At 39.5% G+C, this 26,207-nt stretch overlaps 1 protein-coding gene across 1 annotated transcript; it reads left to right on the top strand.

Annotated features, from left to right (window-relative positions):
- Positions 1-84: 84 nt before the first annotated feature.
- Positions 85-25,793, top strand: ATG3 (autophagy related 3). The gene is made up of 12 exons (XM_063350939.1): positions 85-268; positions 2,952-2,993; positions 6,497-6,546; positions 8,881-8,951; positions 10,398-10,505; positions 12,510-12,559; positions 14,513-14,594; positions 15,114-15,148; positions 15,915-16,070; positions 16,740-16,867; positions 23,698-23,766; positions 25,516-25,793. The coding sequence occupies exons 1-12, from the start codon at positions 197-199 to the stop codon at positions 25,595-25,597; spliced, it is 945 nt and encodes a 314-aa protein (XP_063207009.1). The 5' UTR covers positions 85-196; the 3' UTR covers positions 25,598-25,793.
- Positions 25,794-26,207: the final 414 nt, after the last annotated feature.

Raw genomic sequence — 26,207 nt, 5'->3', positions numbered from 1 at the left:
GGTGGGGGGCGGGAAGCGCACAGTGGAAGGGCGGGGGGGGGAGGCGGGTGTCACGTGACCGGCGGCGGGAGGAGTGAGGGGTGGGGAGTGGGGGGGCGTTGCTGCCGGGGCGGCTGCCGCGGCGGAGATCGTTGACAGAGGGGCGGGGAAGGTATTTCGTCGTCCTCCTCCTCCTTCGTGGGGCCCACCGGCAGCCATGCAGAACGTCATCAACACGGTGAAGGGGAAGGCCCTGGAGGTGGCCGAGTACCTCACCCCCGTGCTCAAGGTGCTGGTCCGGGCGGGAGCAATGGCGGGGCGGAGGGCGGGCGGGCTGAGAGGAGGGGAGGTGCGACGCGCGCTCCCTGAGGCGTTAGAGCCATTGGGGGGGTGGGGACACACGCCCGCTCTCTCGCGGCGGAGCGGCTGCGGATCGGTGAGCCGGCGGGGTCGTGAGTGGCGACAGAGCGGCTTCGGCCTGGCCAGGCCTGGAGTGTGAGGGCGAACCCTGCCGCTCCCGTAGTCGCCTCGCCTTGCCGGAGGCCTCCCGGCAGCCGTGGCTTCGTTCGTCGTCATGGCCCAGGGAGCTCCGTCGTTGCGGCGGCGGCTTTACACAACCGTGGAGGGTCTCCGAGGGCGCGGTGCTCCCTCACGCCTCGGAGGGGGTGCGATGGGGTTGCTGCTGGGGTAGCTTTGCGGCGGCAAAGCCCACGTCCCTCATCCCGCACTGGGACGGGTTAAAATGATCTACGTCTATCTAAAGATGATTTATTCAGGCAGACTTCCTAATCCCCAAATGGGATGGAGGGAAGCCGAGTTGGAGCTCACGTCCCATTAGGGGTGGGAGCGTTTGCCTGGGAGGTGCAGGCCTCCAAAGGCCAGGGGTTGCAGGTGCTACAGCTCGAGGAGTAACTTATTTGTTGCTGTTTTCTGTTAAAGTGGCTAAACTTTAATCCATTGATTGACCAGGAAGGAAAATCCAAAGGTGCTCATGTGTTAATATATTTAAGCCTGGTTTCAGGAATGCCTGAAACCTTGCAATGGTTATTTTGGGTAAGAGTGCAGCTTCTTCAGCTGACATTAAAAAAACCCTAGTCACATCTCACATTATGTGAGCAAGTATAAACTTATGTAACATAGCTTATTTCTGCATCAGCATTACTCTATTAATACAAGCCGCTGTGCACTAAAGTAACTGCAAATGGTGGAAATGGTCTGGTTAGTTCTTGAGAGTGAATTATGACAGTCTGCTTGTAAAGGTGGGCAGCACATCTGTTATAATTCCTGTTATTGCTTATTTAGGTAGAAACAAAGTGTGTTTTTTCTGCAGTTGTCAGACTACATCCCATCTTCTGCCTTCTATTTAGAAATACTTTTTAATGTAAAACTCAACTTTGTGTGTGAATGCTTAACTCGTCAGCAGTTCTTTCACTACTGATTTTCACATTTATCTATGTTTTGGAAAAAAATACTTTAACTGTAATTGATAAAAAATATGACAGCAACTTCTCTGCCTGTGGTTTTGTGGTGTGACCTTCTATATGCCTTGTACTCTGCAGCTTAGATCTTTGGGTAGAAGGCAGTGATACTCAACTGTTAATTGAACTTGTCCCTCTGTGGTATATAGTATGCCCTTGCCTGGGTAGTTGTCCGCCAATGTGACATATATGTGCTGCAGTGAAGTTGTGGCATGGAAAGGTGAAGTGACTTGTTTACCATGCTACAGTTGCTGTTGCACAGCAGATGTAATAGTGGAGAAATTCCTGTGCCCAGTTGTACGATTGGGAGGAGGCAGGAGTAGAACCTCCCACAAATGGGAGGTGATAATATTATGTGTATATCTTCCCTTTAGAAGGGAAATAAGTGCTGCTGAAATAAATGCTCCAACTTGGTAACTTCAGCAAGAAGCTAGACCTTTGTCTCTCACTAGCTTACCACAGAATGTACAGAGATGAAAAAGTGAACTATTTACCTTCAGCGAACAGAAGATGGTATTTTACATATTTTCCTTATGTAATTCCAGAAACACAAGTTTGTGCATGTTGCCTACTGCTTATAGTTCGTTTTGAGGTTAAATAGTAAGTTGTCTCCACTGTGGTGTTGCATAATGTATTATTGAGAATTCTCAGTTTTCCAACAATCCAAATTGCTAAATTAGGGTTGTTTGAGTTTCTTTGATTTCTGTTAACTAGCATATAGTGATGTTATGGTGTTTGTACAACTGCTGCTTTGCTTATCGTAATTTTGTTCTTAAATGTCTCCTCTTTAGAAATGAGGGAGAAAGGAAGTAATCAGTATTGTATGAAGCAGGGTGTGCTCATTTCCCTTTACATAGCACAGGTGATAGCGTGCATCTATTCTTTTATCCGTAAAAAAACATGACAATGAGAGAAAATACAAACTGTTTCCGTGGGGTGCATAATGAAGGCAGTGAAATGGGTATTAAAAAAAAAAAAAAAAGCCAGTAACTAAGTCTTTCTACATAACTTCCTATCACAGAGAAAAGTTGGCTTGGTCATTCATTTTATTACCTTTCTTAACTGCAAAGCCTCACGTTGATGCATAGCAGTGCTTTTCAGTGCCTATAACTGTCCCAGAGTCCTGACTGTGAGAATCATTGATTCCAGCTGGTTTTCTGTCTCTTACTGTCAAGTGTAATATTGAGTGCCAGGTATCTTTTCTTCATTATTGATATAACTGGCTGTAGCAAAAAAAAAAATATTTTGTATATATGATCTTTTTTATAATACCTGATGTTCTGCAACAAGTAATTTTGTTGAGCCTTACATTATGAGATATGGAAGTAAGCTGCCTATCAGCCCTGGCAGAGGTGCCTCCAAGATGATTCACAGATGTCTGTGGACAGAGCTAGTTCCAAGACAAAAAGCAGAGCAGATGTTTGTCTTACCAGTAAACTGGGGCACTTTGATTTGTCAGCAGTTCTCAAAATTTCTAAACTTTCTTTATTGCAGGAGTCCAAGTTTAAAGAAACTGGAGTAATTACACCTGAAGAAGTAAGTATTTAAAACTTGAAATATATTTTGAAAGTAATAATGAATTTTACTCAAAATGACCATGTTCATCTCGGACTGTACATGTCTTTGCCAACTAATTACTGCTTCTTGAAACAGTTTCCATGAAGTGGAAGTTCTAAATAGCCTTTTTACTCTACAGATGAAGTAGATCAACAGAATTCCTCTTGAGATGACACTTGACATCTAAATGTAGGATGCTTTTTTCCTGTATTATGTTGTGAAAAGCTTGTAAGAAAGCTCGTGCTGGGTCAACAGCTCCATTTGTCATGGGAGTTTAGGACTAAACCAGGAATATATTGATTTCAGAAGTCTTTCCCATAAGCAACTCAAAGGGCAACTTGTATCTTGGGAACAGTCTTTGCTTACCTCACTTTTGGTTCCTTCCAAGGCTCTGGCTAAATCATTACATATGCTTGTCCACATCAAGCATCATTATTTTTTTCCCCTCCTCTTCTCTGTAGGCTACTTCAAGCTGGTTGTATTTTGGATTGCTGCCAAGCAGCTGTAGTTTTTTAAGGAGTTGCTGTGAAGAGAAACAAACAGGATTTTTTCTAGAATAGTGAAAACACTGATTGTGCAGTGTTACTTCTGACTTCCCTGTTCTGCTTTTTCTTTTATTAAAGTGATACTGTTCTGAAAATACAATGTCTTTACAGAGGTATAAGAAAACAATATTAAGACTGTTAGGTAAAATGAGAGAGAAATGGGACAGAATGCACAAATGTGAAGATGAGATGGGAAAAGATGGAACAAATGGTGACTGATGCAGGCAGATAAATGTGGACAGAAGTATTCTTTGTAACATTGGTACCTAGCTCTTTTCTGCTATGTTTCTTGGCAAGCAAGCACTTGTGCTTTCTATGATCTGGAAGATTACTGCTCAGAAAAACAGGCTTAGCAACATGATGTTCTGCTGTTCTGATAACTATTCATATATATGTGTGTGTGTATATAAATGTTTATACATTATGTATTACATAATAATGTATTTATAAGCTATACTGTATATAAAACAAATATGACAGAGAAAGTCTAGACAAATGTTTTTCTAATGTTTAATCCCTTCTTGATCTATGGGAGAAAACTTTGCAGTAGTACTGAAAGAAAAGGTACTTCTATAGAACATAGCAAGAGCTGCACTACGTTACATTAAACAGCTTGCAGCATTTAAGCAGCAGTAAGATTGCAAATAGCATATATTCTCTGTATAAAGTTAGATGCTGACAGGATGAATCAATTGGATCCTTCAAAGCAGTAGTCAAGGGAAATAATTATACAGCAAGATTAATTTTTTGTTAAATTTAGATGAGACTAGAGCATGGATCTGCTGATTGTCCCTTTGGCAGTCTTTCCTCTTCCCCGATGATTTTGGTATCTATATAATAATGATTGCTAAAGAAGAATTGAAAGTCATCGATAATAATGCTGGGGTGGTATCTTAGAATGAGCTTGGATTTCTTGGGTAGTGAATCTCAATTCAACTGTATTTTAGTCTTAAACACTGACTCTTTTGTAGACTTTGTGGGGTTTTGGTGGCTTGCCTCTGAAGATGAATCAATTGGCAATAACGCTAAAGATGACTCATTAATCAAACTCAGCACTTACTCCCTCTTTTCACATATCTGTGTACTTGCTTTAATTGCAACAGATTCTTGCCTGTCATGAGTTTTTACTACTTAACACCTCAGAAAGATAACTCTTGTTTTAATTTTATATTTAAGTACAGGCAAATCTTAAAAATCATTCTTTCCAGGAGTAGAAATAAGATGTTGTCCTAAAATGGATCTTTCGCCGCTTTTGCAATATTGATTCAGGTATGAGATAGCATTACTGCTTGAGAAATAGAAAGTGAAACCAGCTAGATAATTTTGCTGCCTAAGCTGAACAAAATGCAAATGAAACTTCAAGTATTATTTTGGGGGTTTGCATCGGTTAGACTTGCAAAGAACACTTAAAATTTTTTTAATCTATTATTAAAGATAAATGTTTAATCCCTTCTTGATCTATGGGAGAAAACTTTGCAGTAGTACTGAAAGAAAAGATACTTCTATAGAACATAGCAAGAGCTGCACTACGTTACATTAAACAGCTTGCAGCATTTAAGCAGCGGTAAGATTGCAAATAGTATATATTCTCTGTGTAAAGTTAGATGCTGACAGGATGAATCAATTGGATCCTTGGATCCGATTGGACCAATATTTTAACGTTGGTGCCACCAACAGTGTTCCAGTTCCTTAAATGGAGAATTTTAAATAATTCTGGAGTTCCATGTGTTTTTTATTATTATGTAAAGGCTAATGAGTTTTAAAATTTCCTTGTGTGTTGGGAAGGATTGCTGTTTCCCTTAAAGTGAAGATTTTGCTTTTGCTAGAGACTTTTGTTGGGAAATGGGTGAAAGAAAGCACATTTGCAGAGATTAAATCTGTTAATCCGTATGCAGTGCATGTTATGGTGTTTTCCACTACGGTGATATGCCTCGCTTTGGAGGACATGGTGAGAAAATGCCTGACACATTGCAAGCGTGTAGTGTCATGCTACAACAGCTTCTGGTCAGTTAGGAAGTATGTTGTTATAAACTGGCATTTTAAGACAAGAAAGCAACTGTAGCAATAGGTGTGCACCTCACTTTCAAAAGTAACTGGTGCAAAGACCACACAAATCACTGGTCTTCAGTGCAGGCTTACCTTCCATGATTTATGTGTACAAAAAATAAGCCCAGTGGGTTAGACTTTGCTGGGTGAAGTTTGAGTTCATATACGAGTCTAGCATGAGTTTTCCAATATCGCTTTGATATAGTAATGTCACTTTATAAAAGCCTTTATTTCAGATACTAAGAACAAGTAGAGTGAAGATTTTTAAAAGCTATTTCTTCAGAACAAAGTTATACATAAGTTTTTCAGTGTGCTGGGTCCTTGGTTATCCATATTTATTCCACATCAGTGGTGAACTATCATAATGATTATCATTACTTAAAATGTATACTGTTTATTCCTCTGTTGCAGTTCTCTCACTGATTCAATGAATTGATGTCAGTCTCACTTTTCTTCTTGCTGCAAAATTGTGTAGAACACCAAAAAAGAACCAGATTTTTTTTTACATTAAGCTTTTCATTGTCTCTGTAAAACTTTGAAGAGGGGCAAGTAAAAAGAGTTTCTTCATCACAAAGTAGACAATGTTACTGGGTCTAGAAACTTTTTTGCTTGTTAGAAGACTGCTCCATAATACCACAGCTTTTTAAATTTGATCTGAATTTGCTATTGTGCTTAGTATGTGTTTCTTTCATGTGAAGTGGATTTAATCTTCAGGTTTTCGTGTTAGCTGAGAAACGGAGTTAAAACATCACACTGATGTAAACAGTTACTTGTTACGTAGCTAGTCTGTCAAAGGACTGTGCAACTGAAATACTAATATTGAAGAAAATTGGAGACTGTTTCCTTAAGCCGTATTTAGCAGTATTTTAATTTTTTTTCCTCCCTTAACAGTTTATTGCAGCTGGAGATCACTTAGTTCACCACTGTCCTACTTGGCAATGGTAAGTAAAATCAAAAGAATTTTAGAAAGTTAGCATCCCTACCTATGCTTTAATGTGTTTCCATTGGGTACAGCTATGCAGTTGTCTGGTTTCATGGAATCTTGCAGTAGAACTGCTGTTTTTGTGATAAAGCGATCTTTAAGTCGGGCAGGATTCATTTATTGTTCTGTGTAGTAGTAGTTGAGATGAGGATTTGTTTGGGGATTTGTTTGTTTGTTTTCCTAAGGCTTTAGAGGAAATAAGCTGGTACATACTGTAAATGCTTTCAGTGCTTAGCTGCAGCGCAGCATGTCTCTCTGAGCTTGCCTTGGTGATTGGTGATCAGAAAAGCAAAGGCCATGTGCAAATGGAATTACTAAGAAGTAGTTGTAATTGGTATATTGTAGACAAGCATTTATTAATTAAATTTGTTCAAGTTGGCCCACATCTGAGCACTTTGTGCAGTGCGTGCCCTTGGAGTTCCCATATCTTTCATGTACAATAAAGGTGCAAATAAGGTGCTTCCTCATGTTTTACTTGTGTTTTGCATTATAAAACTAACCAGCTAGTGACTAGATGGGCATTGTCTGTGTGTGCATCAAGGTTCTAGGTTCTATACTGGGATGTGAAGAGCTGAAGGAGGAATTGTTATGTTTGAATCATTGTTTCTTGCCTTTTTACTGTCTCCTTCTGAGAAAACATGATGTTGAGTCTGGTTTATGTGCCAGTAGTTTGGAACAAGCTATTTTAAATGTTATTCTTATTTCAAACCAAAAACCACTGAAGGTGAAAGCAAATGCTTGAGTAATGTGAGCTTGACAAAGATTACTCAAGCTCTGGTGACAATGGGCAGGTTTTCTATTTCCAGACATCTATTTATAGAATCATAGAATGGTTCGGGTTGGAAGGGAACTTAGAGATCATGTAGTTCCAACTCTCCTGCCATGGGCAGGGACACCTCCCACTAGACCAGGCTGCTCAAGGCCTCATCCAGCCTGGCCTTGAACATTTCCAGGGATGGAGCATTCACAACTTCTCTGGGCATCCTGTTCCAGTGCCTCACCACCCTCACAGTAAAGGATTTCTTTCTGATATGCAATCTAAATCTGCCCTCCTTCAGTTACCCCTCGTTCTATCGTTACACTCCCTAATAAAGAGCCCCTCCCCATCCTTCCTGTAGGCCCCCTGTACTGGAAGGCTGCTGTAAGGTCTCCCCGGAGCCTTCTCTTCTCCAGGCTGAACAACCCCAACTCTCTCAGCCTGTCCTCATAGCAGAGGTGCTCCAGCCCTCTCATCATCTTTATGGCCCTCTGCTGGACCTGTTCCAACAGGTCCATGTCCTTCTTATGCTGAGGACTCTAGAGCTGGACACAGTACTCCAGGTGTGGTCTCACAGAGTGGAGTAGAAGGGCAGAATCCCCTCCCTCGACCTGCTGGCCATGCTTCTTTTAATGCAGTCTAGGTTGTGATTGGCTTTCTGGGCTGCAAGCGTGCATTGCCTGCTCATGTTGAGCTTCTCATCCACCAGCGCCCCCAAGTCCTTCTCCTCAGGGCTGCTCTCAAGCCATTCTCTGTCCCACCTGTATTTGTGCTTGGGATTGCCATGACCCAGGTGCAGGACCTTGCACTTGGCCTGGTTGAACTTCATGGTGTTCACACAGGCCCACCTCTCAAGCCTGTCGAGGTCCCTCTGGATGGCATCCCTTCCCTCCAGTGTGTCGACTGTGCCACACAGCTTGGTGTCATCAGCAAACTTTCTGAGGGTGCACTCAATCGCACTGTCCATGTTGCCGAAAAAGATGTTGAACAGCACCGGTCCCAGTACTGACCCCTGAGGAATGCCACTCGTCACTGGTTTCCACGTGGACATTGAGCCATTGACCGCAACCCTTTGAGTGTGGCCATCTAGCCAGTTCCTTATCCACCAAATGGTCCGTCCATCAGATCCATGCCTTTCCAACTTAGAGACCAGGATGTCGTGCGGGACAGTGTTTTTGCTTTTTCTGAAGTCGCTTTCTTCAAACATTTGGGACTATGCTGTTGCTGATCCTAGAAAATTTCATATAGGCTAGATTCAGTCAACCTGTCCTCGCTTGGCCATCTCAAAGCGGAAGTAGTTTTCGAAATAGAAAATAGTTTTGATCAAAGACTCCATAGTTTAGGGGTGGCTAACCGTTTTGACCCCATACCTATATCAAAGTCTTTGTATAGGGAAGAGTAGTCATAGCAAATAGATTCTGTGAATAGGTCAAGAGGAGTGTATTAAATGTTCCTGACATTCAGTGAAAATAGAAGGGTTCTTTTGTTTGCAGATTATCAAATTCTCAACCTTTTATGGTGCACTTCATTTTGCAGGGCTTCGGGAGAAGAACTAAAAGTCAAGGCTTATCTTCCAACAGACAAACAATTTTTGGTAACTAAAAATGGTAAGGCTGAAGTTTAAATATAAGTGTTTTTAGAGTTGATGGCATGGTTGATTGTGCTGTCAGTTCCACTGATTGTCTGTATTGACAGGAGAAGCAAATATCTTGCACTCTAGATGCTTTGGCTTTGCAATATTAAAAAACTTTTTCCTGCACATCTAAAATCTTTTTCTTAGGTCAGTTATTAGCAGAGGTTTATACTAGTAATGCAGCTTGCATTCATGAAGTAAAAATGAAGTTTCAACATTATAAACCTCCTTGTCTGTCTTTCCTTTCTCCTGACCTTCAACTCATATTCAGTGTCTAAAAGGAAAATATGTTTCTTTTCCTCTTTCTTTTGGAAAACTCAGGCTATTGAAGTGTTCCCAAAGCGTCTTTCATGGTGACGCTGATACTTCTAGTTCAGATATGTAATTAATGTCACTATCCCGTCAATAATATAAACCACAATTTTAAGTAAAATTTTGATCAGCTTCACAGTTGTGTATATATCATACTTGTGGTGACTACCTTTTTAATGGATAAGAAGGCTAACATCTTGGCACAGCCATGGGGAAATAATTTTCTCCAAAGATCTTACATCAAAATGTGTCAAAGATAATGCCATTAGATGAACCTTCAGTACTAAGAACAGCCTGAGGAGATTTTTTTACCTTCAGCGGGTTGTATTTTTATCTTGGATTTTACTTGCTGGCTTTTGCAATCTTGCAGTGCACTGTCATGTGAAAATGCTTGCAGTGGTGCTGGACAGACTTTCCTGGGGTGATCCTGGTGATGGATGGCCAAGTGATCTACTTCCTTTCTCTTTCCTCACCGCTGCTTCCAGGGTCCCTCATTGCTCTGGTCCTTCACATTTCAAAATTTATGGTCCTCCACATTTCAAAATAATGTGTTTTCTGCTTGTGGTAATATATTGGCCTACCACCTCATTAAAAGTTGTGGGCTATGGGTGAGGCTGGGAGCCATCCTACAGACCTCATTTTGGAAGTTTGTGGAGAACTTCTCTTCACTGGGACTTTCACATCCATTTTCTCCCTTTCTGAAAGGTCTAGGCACAATTTGTAAATTCTGCACTTCATGCAGCAGTTTTGTTGTTTTTTTTTTTCTCCACAGTAGTAGAAAAGGAATATTTTTTTTTACATAGTCCTTGTTTATGATGTTGGAAAATGTCTATTTTCCTGTCAGATCCACATTTTTTCTTTGAATACTTTCTGAAAACTTCATATAAAATTGTACGTGAATGTCTCCGTAATGCAAATATCTGAAGTTATTCTAGATAACACATTAATTCTACTCTCCTCTAAACTTCTAGATGTTAATTTATGATTAAACATACCCAATATATCATATAAATAGATGATTGAGGCGGCTTTGTAGGATAATTTCTTGTTCCAGTCTGGTTTTGTAATAGGAATGACTGCATTCATTTTGTTTTGCAATTTTTTGCAGTGCCATGCTACAAAAGGTGTAAGCAGATGGAGTACTCAGATGAGCAAGAAGCAATTATAGAAGAAGATGATGGTGATGGGGGATGGGTAGACACTTTTCACAATGCAGGTATTTAAAATCTGGTTTCACACTTTGTGTTTGGTAACCTGAAAGATTTTCAGTTTCCACTCTTAGAATGTAAAATCTTTCTTATATGTAGATAGCTGTGTATTAGTATCTAATCTGGAAGAAATAAGTTGTGTTGCCAGCTACCCACTTTATTGGTATTGGCGTTTAACTGTAGGGATGTATATGCCTGAAGGAGACTACTTTTTAGAGGTGTTGACAATAAATTATTTCCGTATTGTCGTATGAAAGATTTAGGAAGCTATTTTTAAAAATGAGCAGTGTAATGGCTCATTCCTTAGTAAGGAGAGCCTGTGAATTGAATGCTGGTTTAAATTATTTGTTTGAAAAACATGCAGATTTCTTTTTTAGCAAGATTGCATGTGAAGCACATTGAGATCTTTATCTTAATTATTTCAGTGTTTACCATTCTGTTGAATTGTTGGTTTCAGCTAAAGGGGGGAATTATTGGAAAATAGCTATTGTCTTAGTATCTGAGGTCACTGGGGGAAGGGGGGCGGGAGGCACTAAAAAGAAAATATTGTTAAATACAGAGATGCATGTGGGAGATGATCCTTTTTTACCCTAAGTCCTTAGATGAGCTCACGTTTATAAAGAAGTCTAAAAATTACTGCTTACATGAATCTATCTCATTAGCTTTTCTACAACAGCCTCTTATAAATCCTTTTGTTCTTCTCTAATAATTGGCAGTTTTATTAGTTTTAATCTGTTTCTCCATGTTCTATCATGAGTTAATAAAATTCTGTCTTTCAATGATGTTTTCTCTACTATTTCCAAACCTAGAAGGTACTCCACTCAGTTTTGTTTCTTCAGTGTAAATTTTTTTTTGCTGTAATGTGGAAGTTCTCTGAATAGTTCAGCCAGGCGGGGGAGAAAAAGGGTGGGAGAAGATGCCTTTTGTTTCTGTAGATGTACATTTTTCATCCTGGCAATTCTTAAATGTATCACAGTTAATAGTTGAACACCCCACACCAAAGAAATCATTTGACATACCCTTGTCATATCCTTGAATTAAGGATGCATTCAACATCCCTGCTATGGACAGACTCCTCTGCCAAGTTTTCCTTTTTAGGGTTGGCTGGTTTGGGCACCATGCTGTGTGGTAGCGCAACTGTAAGACTGACTAGACCAGCCAGATCTCCAAACACTGTCAAAGGAGATTAAAAAATCTGTTTCCACCCATCTGTATACATGTCCTTTATAACGCCACTTTTTCTGGTGGAAAAAACCTATGTAAATGATCACACAGCCACTAGGAATGCATCGTTTCCAAGCAGCATTCAACTGGCATTCCTTTTCTTTAAACAGTTATTTCTAATGAGCTGTCACTTGATTCCAGGTTCATTCTCCATAATGATGTAACTTATTTTCATCTGAAGAGTTAATTAGATAAATGTACTGTGTCAAAGCAAAATCTTGCCATGTATCCCAAAGAGTACTGGGTGAGAGCTGCAGTAAAACTAGAAAGCTACTGGGGAGGAACTCAAGAGATGATACCACTGTGATTTGGAATATTTTTTACCCCTGCTTCCTCTCAGCTGAAAGCATTGACTGTTGTCTTACATTATGCTTTGTCATGAAGACCTTGCTTTCAAGATGCTTATAAATATTCATAAATGGCATGCCTTCCTCACGAAGTTGAGTTTCATTATTGTGATGTGAATGCCTATCCTGAACTGACTCTTATGTAAAAATTCCTTAAAATAAAAATCCAAATTACTTTGCAGTGTTTCATCAACAAAATTTGTGCAACATCCAAGAGCTGTGCTGTCATGCTCTGTGTTACTGGTATGGTTTGCTTATGGATGTCCATCATCAAACATGCTACCAATACCAAATAAACAGTTCTTAAAATACCAAAACAGTTGTGAGATGTAACTTGGAAAAATCATATGCTGCTTTCTGAAATCTTTGCAACCTTTTTCTATAACTCTGTAACGAAGAAACAAGCTTTTTTTTAACACAAACTTCTTGTTCATTTAACAGGCGTAGTGGGTGCAACAGAAGCAGTTAAGGAGATCACACTAGACAGTAAGGTACTTCTTTCTGAAATTTCCTCTTGCTTTATTACAGGACCTAAAGGTAGTAGAAGTCTCACCTGCAGTAATCTAGCACTGCCTGTGAAAGATTAAAATATACTTTGTCACTACGTAGGTTGCAGATATACATTGACATTCAGAATCCATGATATTAGTCTAAGCATGTGTATCTCCTTATTACTGTGTGTTTACTGAGGCGGTGTTCTTTTTGGAATGCCTTTAGCCAGTGTGCTCTTGTGCCAGGCTTCTACAAACTGAAAATTAAATTCTATTTACAGCAATACTGCATCTTTGTGTCTCAAGAAACTAATGTTTGGAGATTCAGTTTAAAGAAATTTTTATATGGAAAAATAATGTAGGGATGTAAAGTATTTCTTCATAATTTTTAACTTCTGCAAGTAGAGTTTCAACACATTTGGTCCTGTTTAACAGGCTTGTGCCCTCAAGTTTAGAAGTATTAAAATTGTTTAAATGTCTATGTCTTACGAAGTCATCAGTTTCTGCACATGTTTCCAAAAGGTCACTCTGCAGCAGGAGCCAAAATCTGCAACTTAAGTCCTCAGGAAATCAAGAACAGTTGGAAGTACTTGAAATGGAAGTGTGTTAGCTAACATGTAGTTTGTTAAACCATCCAAGCACAAAGCTTTGGATTCTAAAAATTACGGGGAAAGAGAATGGGCTGCCGTGTGGTACCACACAATTTTAAACAGCTCAAAATGCTATTGATATGGTGAATTGTGAAATACAGGTATTTCAAGTGAGACTGTGATGAACATAGTAAAAATACTGCTTTTTCTCAAGTTAGTAACATACGGGTGGAACACTCTAAGGAATACCTAAAAGCAATCACTATTTCTGCGAAACACAATACATGCAGAATGTTAATGTGATGCATAAATGCTGTTGTGTTATGAATTGGATTTCACTTCTAATCTATTGTATGTCAAAAAACTTGCTTGTTGTACAGTACTTCATTTATTTTTTTTTTGGACCACGGGTCCAATCCGGAAGGACAACTCTTTTTCTGCTACTGTTCTGTTTGCCAAAGAGCTTCACAACTTACTTTCTTACTGGTTTTGGTGTTTGATTTGTTGGTGTTTTTTGTTTTAGTGAGGAAATGAGCCAGCTGATGCTTACACTTAGAGCAGCTTCTAATTGTAGTCATTATTTGGAATATTCTCCTAAAATATTCATGAAACCCATGTAAATTGAGACCTTCCCCTTCTGAATTTCACTGTGGTTGTCTGTTGGGTTCACATGCTATGCATAGGCCCACAATGCCCAAAAGAAAAAGTTGGCTGAGGGCTTGGCCATATTCATTTCTATTGGACTGTGCTTCCTCAGACAATGATATCAAAATGTGATATCTTTTGTGACTGTCTTGTGTTTTAAAAACAATTATGGAACTGGATGACACTTGTAGTTTATGAAACTGAATTATAGTCTTAGTCATGTGATTTTGTTTTAGGTAGTCCTGTGAAGAGCAGGGAGTTGGACATGATCATCCTTATGGGTCCTGCCCAACTTGAGAGATTCTATGATAGCTGCTGCACAGTTGGCTGTGGGTTAGGACATACAAAATCTTAACCTACATGTTTCATCTTAGCTGTTTAGTCATTGCCCTTCATTTGAGATACGTGGGTTTTTTTGAAAAGAAATGATGGGCTGTTTAACACCATGTTTAGTATTGTTTGCTTAGGAATTGCATCATTCTAGATTACAAAGTCAAAGGAGACCTTTTTAGCAGATTTTTAGTGTCATGCTAGGACTTTGAAACTAACTTTGGTTAATAAGCAGATATTTGAGTTCGCTGTAGTCCTCCTTAATATTGCAGAAATTATATTTTCTGGTTCACTGTATGTATTGACTGGACTTCTACCTTAAATTTGCTGGGGTTGTTAGGCTGTGTAGATGCAGCAGTCTTTAAAGCAGTGTTTTCGACTTCTAAAGGATAATATAAAAATACCAGAACGTTCAGCATCTTGTGAAGATGATGATGAGGAAGATGAAGGAGAAGCTGCAGACATGGAAGGTATTTCCTTAAATTGGGTGGGACATGCTTTATTTCAGGCCTTTAACTAAAGTAGTACATTCTAAGAAAATACTCTTGCTTTTCACGGAATGCATGCTGAAAAATTCAGCAGGCGTATGCTTTTTAGCATCTTTATGTATTCTTATTGATGCATGTTTACTCTAACTTGTGTGCTGAAACCTGCATGAATATTAGTGACTGGGAAATGTTTTTGAGTAGCAGAACAGATCCAAGCAAGTATAAATTAGGGATTTAGCACAGTTTCCTTCCTGCTTCATACCTATACTTAAACTTGGTCTGCCTACTTAAAAACCACTTAAGGCTCGGTCATCATGTACTTACTGTAGCCTTGGTCAAATTTGTATTAAAAAAGGTATAGTCTGGTTTGGGGATTGGGAAGTCTACCTGAATAAAACATCTTTAGATACGTGTAGATTGTTTTAAAGGAGTTGTTTATGAATGCGAAATATGATGACTAGCTACAAGCTGAACACAGAATTTTATGGGTCTTCTTTTCAGAGTATGAAGAAAGTGGGCTATTGGAGACAGATGATGTGAGTGAACAGTTCTCTATCTTGTGTGTTACAATGCTTATCACCAATATGAGCACAAGCGAAGTAAAAATAATGATAGGAAATGGCTGACATAACAAGCTTGTTATGAGTGGTGGGATTACTGAGCCTGGTTTCCTATGGATTTGTCTCCTGCCAATCTACTGCAGTAACCTTATGTCTTAGGTCCTCAAAGATTTTGATCACAGTAATTTTGCTTTTTTTGATGATAGTTTTTGCTCTGCTTACGTACCATGCTGTATTCACAGGAGGAAAAAAGTGTAGTGATTCTTTTTGAGGCTTACGTGTGGAGGATGAGTGGCTTATAGGTTCAATAGATTACACTGATGCACCAGGCTGCCATGAGAGAAAACAGAGGGCATCATTATTTGTGGTACTCTGTTAAGATCTTCATGAATATGCATAAACTGAGACCTCTACCTTCTGAATTTCATTGGAATTTTCTGTTGGGTTCAAAAGTTATTGGTGAAAGAAGGGAAGGGGGACGTGACAGTGTAGTTGCATGCTTCCTTAAGAAATCAGCCCTTTTTTTAAAAAATAAAACCCATAAAAATAAAGCAAGAAACCGCTTGGTGGGAGAGAAACTGATACTCCTAATTTAAAGATAAAAACAAAACCCAAAGCCTCTGTTTTTTTAGTGCTTAAGAACATTAATTTCAGTTTTACAGCTTTACATAACTACTTAGGTTGGGAAAGGAAGGAACTCAAACAAGACTATACTAATGTTGTCATTTTTACCTTGAACCAGGCAACGCTTGACACAAGACAGATTGTAGAAGCTAGCAAAGCTAAAGCTGATGTTGGAGGGGAAGATGCTATTCTACAGACTAGAACTTATGACCTCTACATTACTTATGACAAATATTACCAAACTCCAAGGCTCTGGTTATTTGGATATGATGAGGTACAGCTATGTCATTGTTTTTCCCACTTCTGTGAAATTTGACTCATCATGTCAAACAGCAAGGCTATTTTGTTGCCTATTCACAGTGAAAATTAAAAGTAAAAGATGGTGAGAAAACCATTATACAGCCAGGGTTGCAGAACAGGATTTATGGTACTAGCAGGAAGTAGGAACAATTTCACTGAAAATTGTACTTGGTAACCAAGCACATTTGGAAGGAAGGAAATCATTCTCTGTCATTTGAGTATCTGTTAGCTCTGTAGAGCTAGTAATAACCCCACTAAACTCAGTCAAGTAAGCAAGTATGTGTTTCATTATCTTCAGAGGGAGAGAACTAGATAAATCACTCTTCCCTTTAATGACTAAGTTTCTTGAGTAGTTGGTTAGGCCTTACATCTCAAATACCTAGATGGGAACCTAGACGGTTCTCAAGTATGTTGACGTTACCATTCATCCAGTGTATTAAAAACAAAAATTTGTGCGGTACTCTTCCTATACGATATGTATTTTAACACACTCAGTTATTTAAGTGTACCTTTCATAACTGTTGTTATTAGATGCTTATAACTTATGGTGCTTCATCTGTTAATGATGTTAGAATTGCTGAGAAGGAGCAAAAGATTCTTTCTAGTAATGTTTTTGTTCTCGTGTTCTTTTTTCCCCACGTAGCAACGGCAGCCTTTAACAGTAGAGCATATGTATGAAGATATTAGTCAAGATCATGTCAAGAAAACAGTGACCATTGAAAACCATCCTCATCTTCCTCCACCTCCCATGTGCTCAGTTCACCCATGCAGGTAAGTCTTTGTTTCTGATCTGATTCAGCATGCAGACACAAGACACTTCACTAGTCTTGTTAAGGATTTGGTTCAGGTTTTTGGGATGTATTTCCACAGTTGCCTGCCTTATTGGCCTGTTAGCTTCTGAGACAGCATGAAAGCAAGATATCAGCGATTCTCTGGAGTCGTTCCAGTGCTCACTGCTGCAAGTGTATTCTGCAATTAGAGCTGTCTTCTCTCTGCATTCCTATGGACTCCAGAAGATGGCAGGCTACTAGAACTCTATAAAAGAAAGTTCTTCTATACTTTCATTTCCTGCTTTTTTGGGAGGGTGAAAGTATGATAAATACTTCGAGAGCAGAAAAAGCTATTTTAATATGAATAACCATTTCTTATTTTGTAATAACTGCCTTCTGCTCCCCCAGAAGTCCTTGAAACTTTACACTGATAAATAGAGGTCCCCTAATTGCCACACTGAAATATTTCTTGAACACAAATGCGAAACACACTTGTGTTTTAGGGTCTTTTCTGTTGTATTTTCCACATTTCTCACTCAAGACCTAGGGAGTCTGTAGTTCAATAAGCTGTACAGATATTTTTTTTAGGTCTTTGAAAGGTGCCTTTTGTCTTAGATATAGCCCCTAACATCCTTTTAGGTGTCTTAGTGATACAGAGCCAATACCTTAAACAGTGTAACTCCTCAGCTTCTTCATAGTATGGAGTTCTTATGGGCTTTTATCTCATTTTAAGAGACACGATTTGTAGCCTTGCATATGTTTAAAAAAAAAAAAATTAGATTGCCCCTTTAAGTCTTTTAATTTCTTTTGACTTAAAGAAATACTTCTGGGATTCATGTCACTAGCTGAGGTGTCAAATAACCAGCTTGTTATCATGATTGTGGTAGTTTTTGCAGACTCAAAACATTCTTGTTTCTGGTTTAGGAATTATTTGATCATAAGGTTAGTATTGGGAAGGGTATACCCTTCTTGAGAGAGAGCGAGCAAGGGAGCTTTGCACCGAGCGGTTTATGCCTCCTTTTGATTTTATTATGAGTAGGTATATTCATGGGCTTTTGTATCTCATGTTTTTTCCAGTTTGTAGTTCTATAACTACTGCTTTACAACAGTCTTTGCTTTCACCAAGCAGTCAGGTTTATATCTGGACAATATGGAGCAGAGAAGCCATTGTACAACTGAGAAATAGCTTTATCCCCAGTTCAGCTGTCTTGTAGAAAATTTTAAAGTGGTAAAGTTTATTGTTGGTCTTTAATTCTCAGTAGACCTGTGAAAATGCCAAACTTGATGCTCGGGAGTAGTACAGGAAGCAGAACTTTGAAAACTGTTAGGAAAACAATAAAAAAAGAGAACAGAAAACAGCATAAGGCCTCTGTTATCTGTGGGACCACCCACAAGTTGAATACTGCAGTACAGCTTTGGTCATCTGTAGTCTGTGAGATGAAGAAAGAATAAAACTGGAAAAGATATAGAGGGGTTGTCTGGGATAACTGAGGTTATGAAGCTCTTTCCTATAACAAATGACTGAATAAGCTGGGACCCTTCAGCTTTGGAAAAGGCAGCTGAGGAGGGAGTTATGGTTTCAATGACCTTCACTTTGAACACTGCAAAAGGTGAAGTAATAGGTGTTCAGTTTTTTTCAATAGTAAAACCGGTGGCATTGAATGCTACTCACTGCTGGCACGTTCAAAGCCAGGAAAAGGATTAAACTCTGCACACAGCACCTAATTAAACAAAATATTTAAGCAATATGATGTTAATGAAAGAAAAATTTGCCAAAGCTGTTAAAAGTGAAGTTACTGTAGTGCTTCAGAATTAGAAAGACCCTGCATTGCATACTGCTGGAAACCAGCAGTACTTTGGGGGAAGGCATTACAAGGTGCTTGCTGTGGCTTCTTGAGCATGTTCTAAAGATAATAAGCAGGATAAGGTAGATCTTTGGTTTGATCCAATAATGTATTCTTGTACCTTACATGAACATACCAGTCCTGAATGTAGGAAGGCTTAGCAGACTGACTAGGAAGATTATTAATTTAATAGAAGAAAAAGAGGAGAAAAGCCTGAAGCCAAGGCTTGATCTAGTGATTGATGGAAGGCCTGCTAATAAATTGGTTGGGAAGAAGCTCCTGTTGATGGATGCAGGCTGGGAGGGCAATCTCAGAAGAAACAAAGGTGCCTAGATATTTGGGCGTGATAGCCCTCACTGACTACCTAGACCTGTGGGCTTTATACTGGACTCTGGGTGCAATGTAATCTGCTTAATTTTGCAAACACCTTTGCAGAGTAAGAACCAATTTAATGCTAGTCTGTGAATTTCGATTGAGAGTATTCATGGATGAGAGCTCTGTGTGCTTGTTTTGCTCTGGAAACTTCTTCCTCTGAAGCCAGTGAAGTGCCAGTGCCTTTGTTATGTAATCCACATCTACACTTGAAGAAATGGTTTGCTTCATGAGACTTGTTCCAGTTAGTCTTTTAAGCATGAAAGAGATGATTGCTATTGCAGTGAGACAGATTTGTTGGTAGTCTTAAGTGTGGAGGAAACTCTCTAGTCTTTCTCAAAAGCAATCTGGTTTGACCAGCAACTGGTCAAAGATAGAGCTCAGAGGGTTGTGATTAGGGGCACAGAGTCTAGTTGGAGACCAGTGACGAGTGGTGTTCCCCAGGGGTCAGTACTGGGTCCAGTCCTGTTCAACATATTCATCAATGACCTGGATGAGGGGATAGAGTGCACCCTCAGCAAGTTTGCTGATGACACCAAGCTGGGTGGGGTGGCTGACACACCGGAAGGCTGTGCCGCCATACAGAGAGACCTGGACAGGTTGGAGATCTGGGCAGAGAGAAACCTTATGAAGTTCAACAAGGGCAAGTGTAGGGTGCTGCACCTGGGGAGGAACAACCCCATGCACCAGTACAGGTTGGGTGCTGACCTGCTGGAGAGCAGCTCTGTGGAAAGAGACCTGGGAGTCCTGGTGGACAACAGGATGACCATGAGTCAGCAATGTGCCCTTGTGGCCAAGAAGGCCAATGGCATCCTGGGGTGCATCAAGAGGAGCGTGGCCAGCAGGTCAAGGGAGGTCATCCTCCCCCTCTACTCTGCCTTGGTGAGACCGCACCTGGAGTACTGTGTCCAGTTCTGGGCTCCCCGGTTCAAGAGGGACAGGGAACTGCTGGAAAGGGTGCAGCGGAGGGCTACGAGGATGATTAGGGGACTGGAACACCTCTCTTATGAGGAAAGGCTGAGGGATTTGGGTCTCTTCAGTCTGGAAAAAAGACGTCTGAGGGGTGACCTTATCAACGCTTATAAATACTTAAAGGGTGGGTGTCAGGACGATGGGGCGAGGCTCTTTTCAGTGGTGCCCGGGGACAGGACAAGAGGCAATGGGCACAAACTGGAACATAGGAAGTTCCACCTAAACATGAGGAGGAACTTCTTTACCCTGAGGGTGGCAGAGCACTGGAACAGGCTGCCCAGAGAGGTGGTGGAGTCTCCATCTCTGGAGACATTCAAAACCCACCTGGACATGTTCCTGTGTAACCTGCTCTAGGTGACCCTGCTCTGGCAGGGGGGTTGGACTAGATGATCTCCAGAGGTCCCTTCCAACCCTATGATTCTATGATTCTATGATTCTAACTGCTTAACACCAGAAGAGCTTGAAAAGGTCATCTTGAGACTGTGAAGAAAGAGGCTAACACTGTATCTAAAATGGAGGTTTTAAGTATGTTCTATTATTCTCTGGGGTGAGCTATTCTATTCTCTTAAATTGGTAAGGCTAACAATAAGATGGTCTGGGCTTCTGAGGTGAAAAATAATAGCCAAAACCATTGTTTTTTTCTTAATTTAGCTAGGAAATACCAGTGTTTAGCTATCTCTGCTGCTGTTGCTTCCCTGCACGTTACAAGAATTGTGTAATGTAGGGTATTGGGATGGTCCTAAACGTACTTGGCTGTTTCTTGTGACGTGTTTATCCCTGTGTCATGCGTCAGAGAAAGGAAAGAAATGGCAGTCAGGTGCCACTGTCAGCTGCTTGAGATTGCTTCTATTTTGAGTAGTTAGTTGAAACTATTCATCCTGCAGCTCTGCTGTAAGTTGTATTTCTTGTCAGCATTTTTATGGTAGTGAGAGGAACTTCCTCATTAGTTGCTGCAAACTGGTTTAATCACAACACTCAACTTTATCTTATGAAGGGTGTTATGAAGGGACTATCAAACTTAGTTAACTACTAAACACATTTACAATTAGATCTGAATTATTGGTGATAATTCCAAGGGCTTATTTTTCTCTGTTTCGGAATAAATGGTGGTGGGCTTCTGAACTCTTCCTTCTTATGTACCCTGAATATCTGCAGGGAAGTGACTAGAGGCAACTGCGAGGAACGGTGAATTGTAGATCTTAACTGACTGTTGCAGATTCAGACTGTTTCTCCTAATGATGACATTTATGGGTTTTTCCACACCTGTCTCATTGTGCATGAGCAGTTACAGACACTGAATCACACTTGTAGGTAACTTTTTTTTCTTGGAAGTGCACTGTCCTAAAAAGTCTTGCATTTTACCCTGTTTTATGGAAGCTTATAGTTCTTGTCCACTGCAGTTAAAATCCTGTGGAAGGTCTTTGAGCTGCAGGGGCTGGTGTTGCAGTTTTATCCCCATGTGTCAGCAAGGCTTTTATTTTTTACTTTCTTATAGTATATATTTCTGTTCCAGCTAATATTCAGACAATACCAGTATGTCAGCTGTGCTGAATTCCAGTGTGAAGTTAATAAATATTTTGACTGACAGCTTTGATCAATTGCCAAGCAGGAGAGTTCTTCAGCTGGAAAGCAAACATTCCTGATGAGATCATAAAAGGTCATCTAATCAATTTAGGAAATAGGCTTATTTCAACTTATTTTTAGCCCTTTAATGTAAGGTTTTAACTCTGTATATCTCAGTTTATTTTGAATAGGAACAGCAGTATTTCTAATTTGGAATATGAATAATAACTCACTTATATTACTTAAACCAACTCAAGAACTTGTTTATATACCAGAAAGTAAATTAGGTGATTTTAGTACATGGTTTAAATGTCTGTTCTATTTGGTAGCTGAAGTGATCTACAAACAGGTCCTGAAATAAGCATTGGTGAGCACATGGTGTATTGAGTCATGTGGAGTTAAGTTTTTTTCTGTGGGACTTCTATTCAGAAATTAAAAAAAAAAAAATTGAGATTTCTAGTTAGCAGTATATTTTAGATTACATTTCTTCCAATGTTATCTTATTTCTTTCCATTGGGGGGGGGTATGTATACGTGATATTAATTCCTCAAAATTTTCTTACAGAAGGAAACTGAAAATAGGAAAGTTTGTAAAGCATCTGCAAAACTTTTCTTGAATAACTGTGTGACAGCGAGAATGACCAGAATGGAATGATCTGGAATTCCAGATATCTAACTAGTCCTTAGTAAACAGAAAAGAACAAATGTCACTAAGATGTATGAAGCTGAGTCAGTATCCTGTTAAAGACTTCTAATAGCTGTAGGGTGACCTATATTCTGTGTCAGTTATGGACGAGGTCAAAGCTTAAGTTTTGACAGTGGCCAGGTTCCTATATAGAAGCAACTGGCCTTGGCACCTGATACGGCGTGTGGTCTGCAGGGGCATCGTGAGGATCCAGAATTAGAATCAACTGTGAGGGTTAGCTGATTTGCAAAGACCAACAGCCCAGCAAATGACAAATGCTGACCTTTAGTATTTCCCCAGACTTGCATGTTCCTGTTTACAATGTGTCCTGGTAACTTTGCAACAGCTTCCTTCCCTGTGTTTGCAGTTGATGGCAACTTTTGTGCCCTGGTTTATGGGATATAACTATCCTGAACACAAGACCATTACTTCTGAATTGTAACTGATCATTAAAAAATTTGAAGTCTTCATCACTGGAGATATTCAAAATCAGAACAGACAAGCTCCTGAGCAATCTGTTCTAGTTTACTGTTTGTTGAGTAAGGAGGGTTGGACTAGGTGATGACCAGTCTTTTCCAACCTTAGCTATTCTGTGATTCCATGTTATATTCCCAGGATCAGCTTTGTACATAAATGTTTGTGTGTTTCATAGTAGGTCTGGTGTGTCACTGATGACATAATGTCAAAAGACAGCGACCTGAGGGAATGTTTGTCCTCCCCTGTAGTGCTTTACACTGACAGAGTCACAAGAGAGAAGAAGCTAGCTTAGAAACTGTTGATCTACCATAGAACCCAAGTTACCACTAGAGAAAATTTACATACCTTAAGTCAGTTCCAGAGCAATGGTTCTGAATTTATGCAGGGTTGGTTTAGCCTGCCTTTCCTAGGAAACTATGAATTGTTTAAGTGTTTGATACATCTTAAGTTCTACAAATTTAAGAGAGCAGAAGTGTGAGATAAAAAAGTTGTAGCAATTTCTAGTCATCTTTTTCAGGGGTGATCTAGGAACTTCTGATGGCTTGTCTGCTGGTGAGGATTACCTTCTGGGGAGTTACCTGGTGGCTTTTTTGGCATTTAGCAATTAAAAATTACACTAGTGACAAGCAATATGTATTGAATCTCATTATGGCGCTCACTCTACATTGTAGCATAGAACATTTTTTGCTTTCCTTGTGAATATAAGGAGCTGGCAAATAATGTTGCATTCATCGCTTAATATTAACTTTCAGTTACTGTGGGGATTTTTTTTCCCTTAGTAAACTGAAAGTTTCCTCTTGCTGCTTCTGAAACTAACAGTCCAAAACCATTTAATTTGCACAAAACATAATCTTACTGAGATGAAGAGGAAGTTATTTTTTCCTTAAAATACTTTCACTGTTTCTGATCTGTTTTTCAGGCATGCAGAAGTCATGAAGAAAATAATCGAGACTGTTGCAGAAGGTGGGGGAGAACTTGGAGTTCACATGTATCCTTTTTCATTACTACACAGTATTCTTAGAGATTTCTTGCAGTGTAAGGAGCTGTTACCTCAAGGTTCCTAAACTGGAATGTGATTGCATGTGAAAACAGTAAACAACTGCTTGTGGTTTGCACTTATTAGAGTTCTGGGATGAGCTCCTTCGTGCAATCAAACTCTGTTAATCAGTTCTTGGGGGAGAGGAGGAGGGTAGTGGGAGCAATGGGGAAAGTAGGTGGAATTGAAGGGACAGGATGGAGCTTTTGTTTGTAGGGGTGTGAAGGAGGTAGCTGTGAGTATGGAACTGAGATCCCAGTGTAGGAGGATGAGGCTGGTTCACAGACTCTGGCCAGAGTGTAACCACTCTTCTTGGTACAGCAGCTTCTGTATTTTTTGAATCTAAGATTAATTTCTGAAAGGAGTAGAGGTCCCCTTGTTGTCTACTCTGCATGTGACTAATACCTTGGTAAAACGTTTAGCTGACAAAAAAGCAATGAAAATTACTGAAACAGTTCTGAACATCAGTATGAAACGCCTCACAATTAGAATTTTCTTCCAGCAAGGTGACTGATCTTAGTTATGCTTTGTAGTAATTGATACTGTGCATTCTGACTGAAGTAACCTCCATGTTAGAAGCAAGTGTGTCCTTTCAAAATAGTGTTCTTTTGCTGCTATAAGGCAGGCAAGGGGGGGATTACTGAGCAGTTACAGGCCCTGAATCAGTAAAATTCTCATTTACTGTATGAGTTGAGACTTAATTAATTTGTGCAGCAAGCAACTGAAACTGAACTGGAAAATAACTTTTCCAGCAAGGTAGTTCAAGTCTTCTACTCCTCAATAGTTAGAAATAGCTTATTTTCAAGATTTTGATTACTTTTTTTGCTATTGCTTAACAAATTGAGGGGTTTTTAACACTCAGTTTCTTCCCTCATTATGACACAGTTTGGTTTTGAGGGGTTTTTAACAAGCAGTTTCTTCCCTCATTATGACACGGTTTGTGTTTGCTAAGAAACGAATGGTGTGTGAGACTAACATGCCAAAATAGTAGAGTTTACTTATATCCATACCAATGTAAGTTAATTATCAGATGAAAGTAGTGATTCATTTTAATTTTTCAGTTCGCTGTCTGCCTCAGTCCTAGGTGGACAGACATTTTAGTTCATAATTATCCAATATACTCCAGACTGCGGATTCAGGCCCAACATGCATTTGAAAGTGATATACACAGTAGAGATGAGGCAGGTCTCATCTACAAAGGCAGACTTCTCGGCTTAGCAAAGCTAATATTTCTACTTTCCCTCATCAACAGGAAGGAGCTCTTTCAAAGGATGGTTCAGAACAGGATTCTTCTTTTTCTGAGCTACTGAAATACTGAGGAGGAGCCTACTTTCCCTGCAAGTACAGGAAGGTAGCTAGGGGTTAGCCTTGCTAGGTAAAATTCACATTGGCATTTTTTAATAACAAATATTAAGTATGTAAATGGGATTGTAAATGTTTGTGTGATGTATGTAAGGTTTATTGAAAATAACTCCCGGTTCCCTGCTTTAACTTAAAACAGGAAGGCCTGTATGTTTGGGCAAGCATTGGATGTCATTACCAGAGTTCTGCTGTATTAATTTCCCAGTCGCTAACTGTATAATTTCTAGGTGTTGTTTTCCTATTAGCAAAAAATACTGTTGAGCAGACCGTTGAATGTGACGACTTCTTTGTTTTACAGGATTTCTAGCTATTGCACATTTTCCTTAACAAGAAACTCAGGTACCTTCTTATTTTCTTGAAATTTGTACAGGCGGTCATTCCAACGATAGAATATGACTACACAAGGCACTTTACGATGTAACTAAAATAAGAGATGTCCTCCTCTAATTATAAAATCTTTTTTTAAATAACCCATTCATGTGACTTACACAACATTACACACATTTTCTGTAACTAACCTTTTATCAAGTTGATGCATCAAAATAAAATGTTCCATTACCAGCCTTTTTAATAAAAATCTCTGTGTGTAATATAAATAAATCACTTTCATTCCGATACAGAAGCTGGACTTTTCTCCATAATTACTTTGATTTGTTTTCAACAGAGGACTATTTTTGTCTATATTGGAAGCTAAAATCTGCTTTCCTAGTAGAAGCCTAATGCTTTTGGCTTCATTGCTGATTCCTGAAAATGTGAATTTTTTATTATTCCTCCCATGTAACTTCACTTGACTTATGTGGGGTTTTCCCGTTATGAATGGTTAAGGTACCTCTAGCTGGAGAAGGATTTTGAAAGCTGAATAAAATAAATGGCCATCTTGTTAGGAAAGTTAGACTACATCTTAAACTAAAATAGCTGTAACTAAACAATCTTTGAAAGGTGATTTAGATTTACACTTGAGCAAGACTAGTGTTTTGAGGTGGAATTTTTTGGGAGACAAAGGAGTAATATTAGTATGCAGTCTGTTCATC

Source organism: Chroicocephalus ridibundus, chromosome 1 (genome assembly GCF_963924245.1).
Source record: "Chroicocephalus ridibundus chromosome 1, bChrRid1.1, whole genome shotgun sequence".
Taxonomy (NCBI): domain Eukaryota; kingdom Metazoa; phylum Chordata; class Aves; order Charadriiformes; family Laridae; genus Chroicocephalus; species Chroicocephalus ridibundus.
This window is presented reverse-complemented; position numbering and strand designations above follow the sequence as displayed.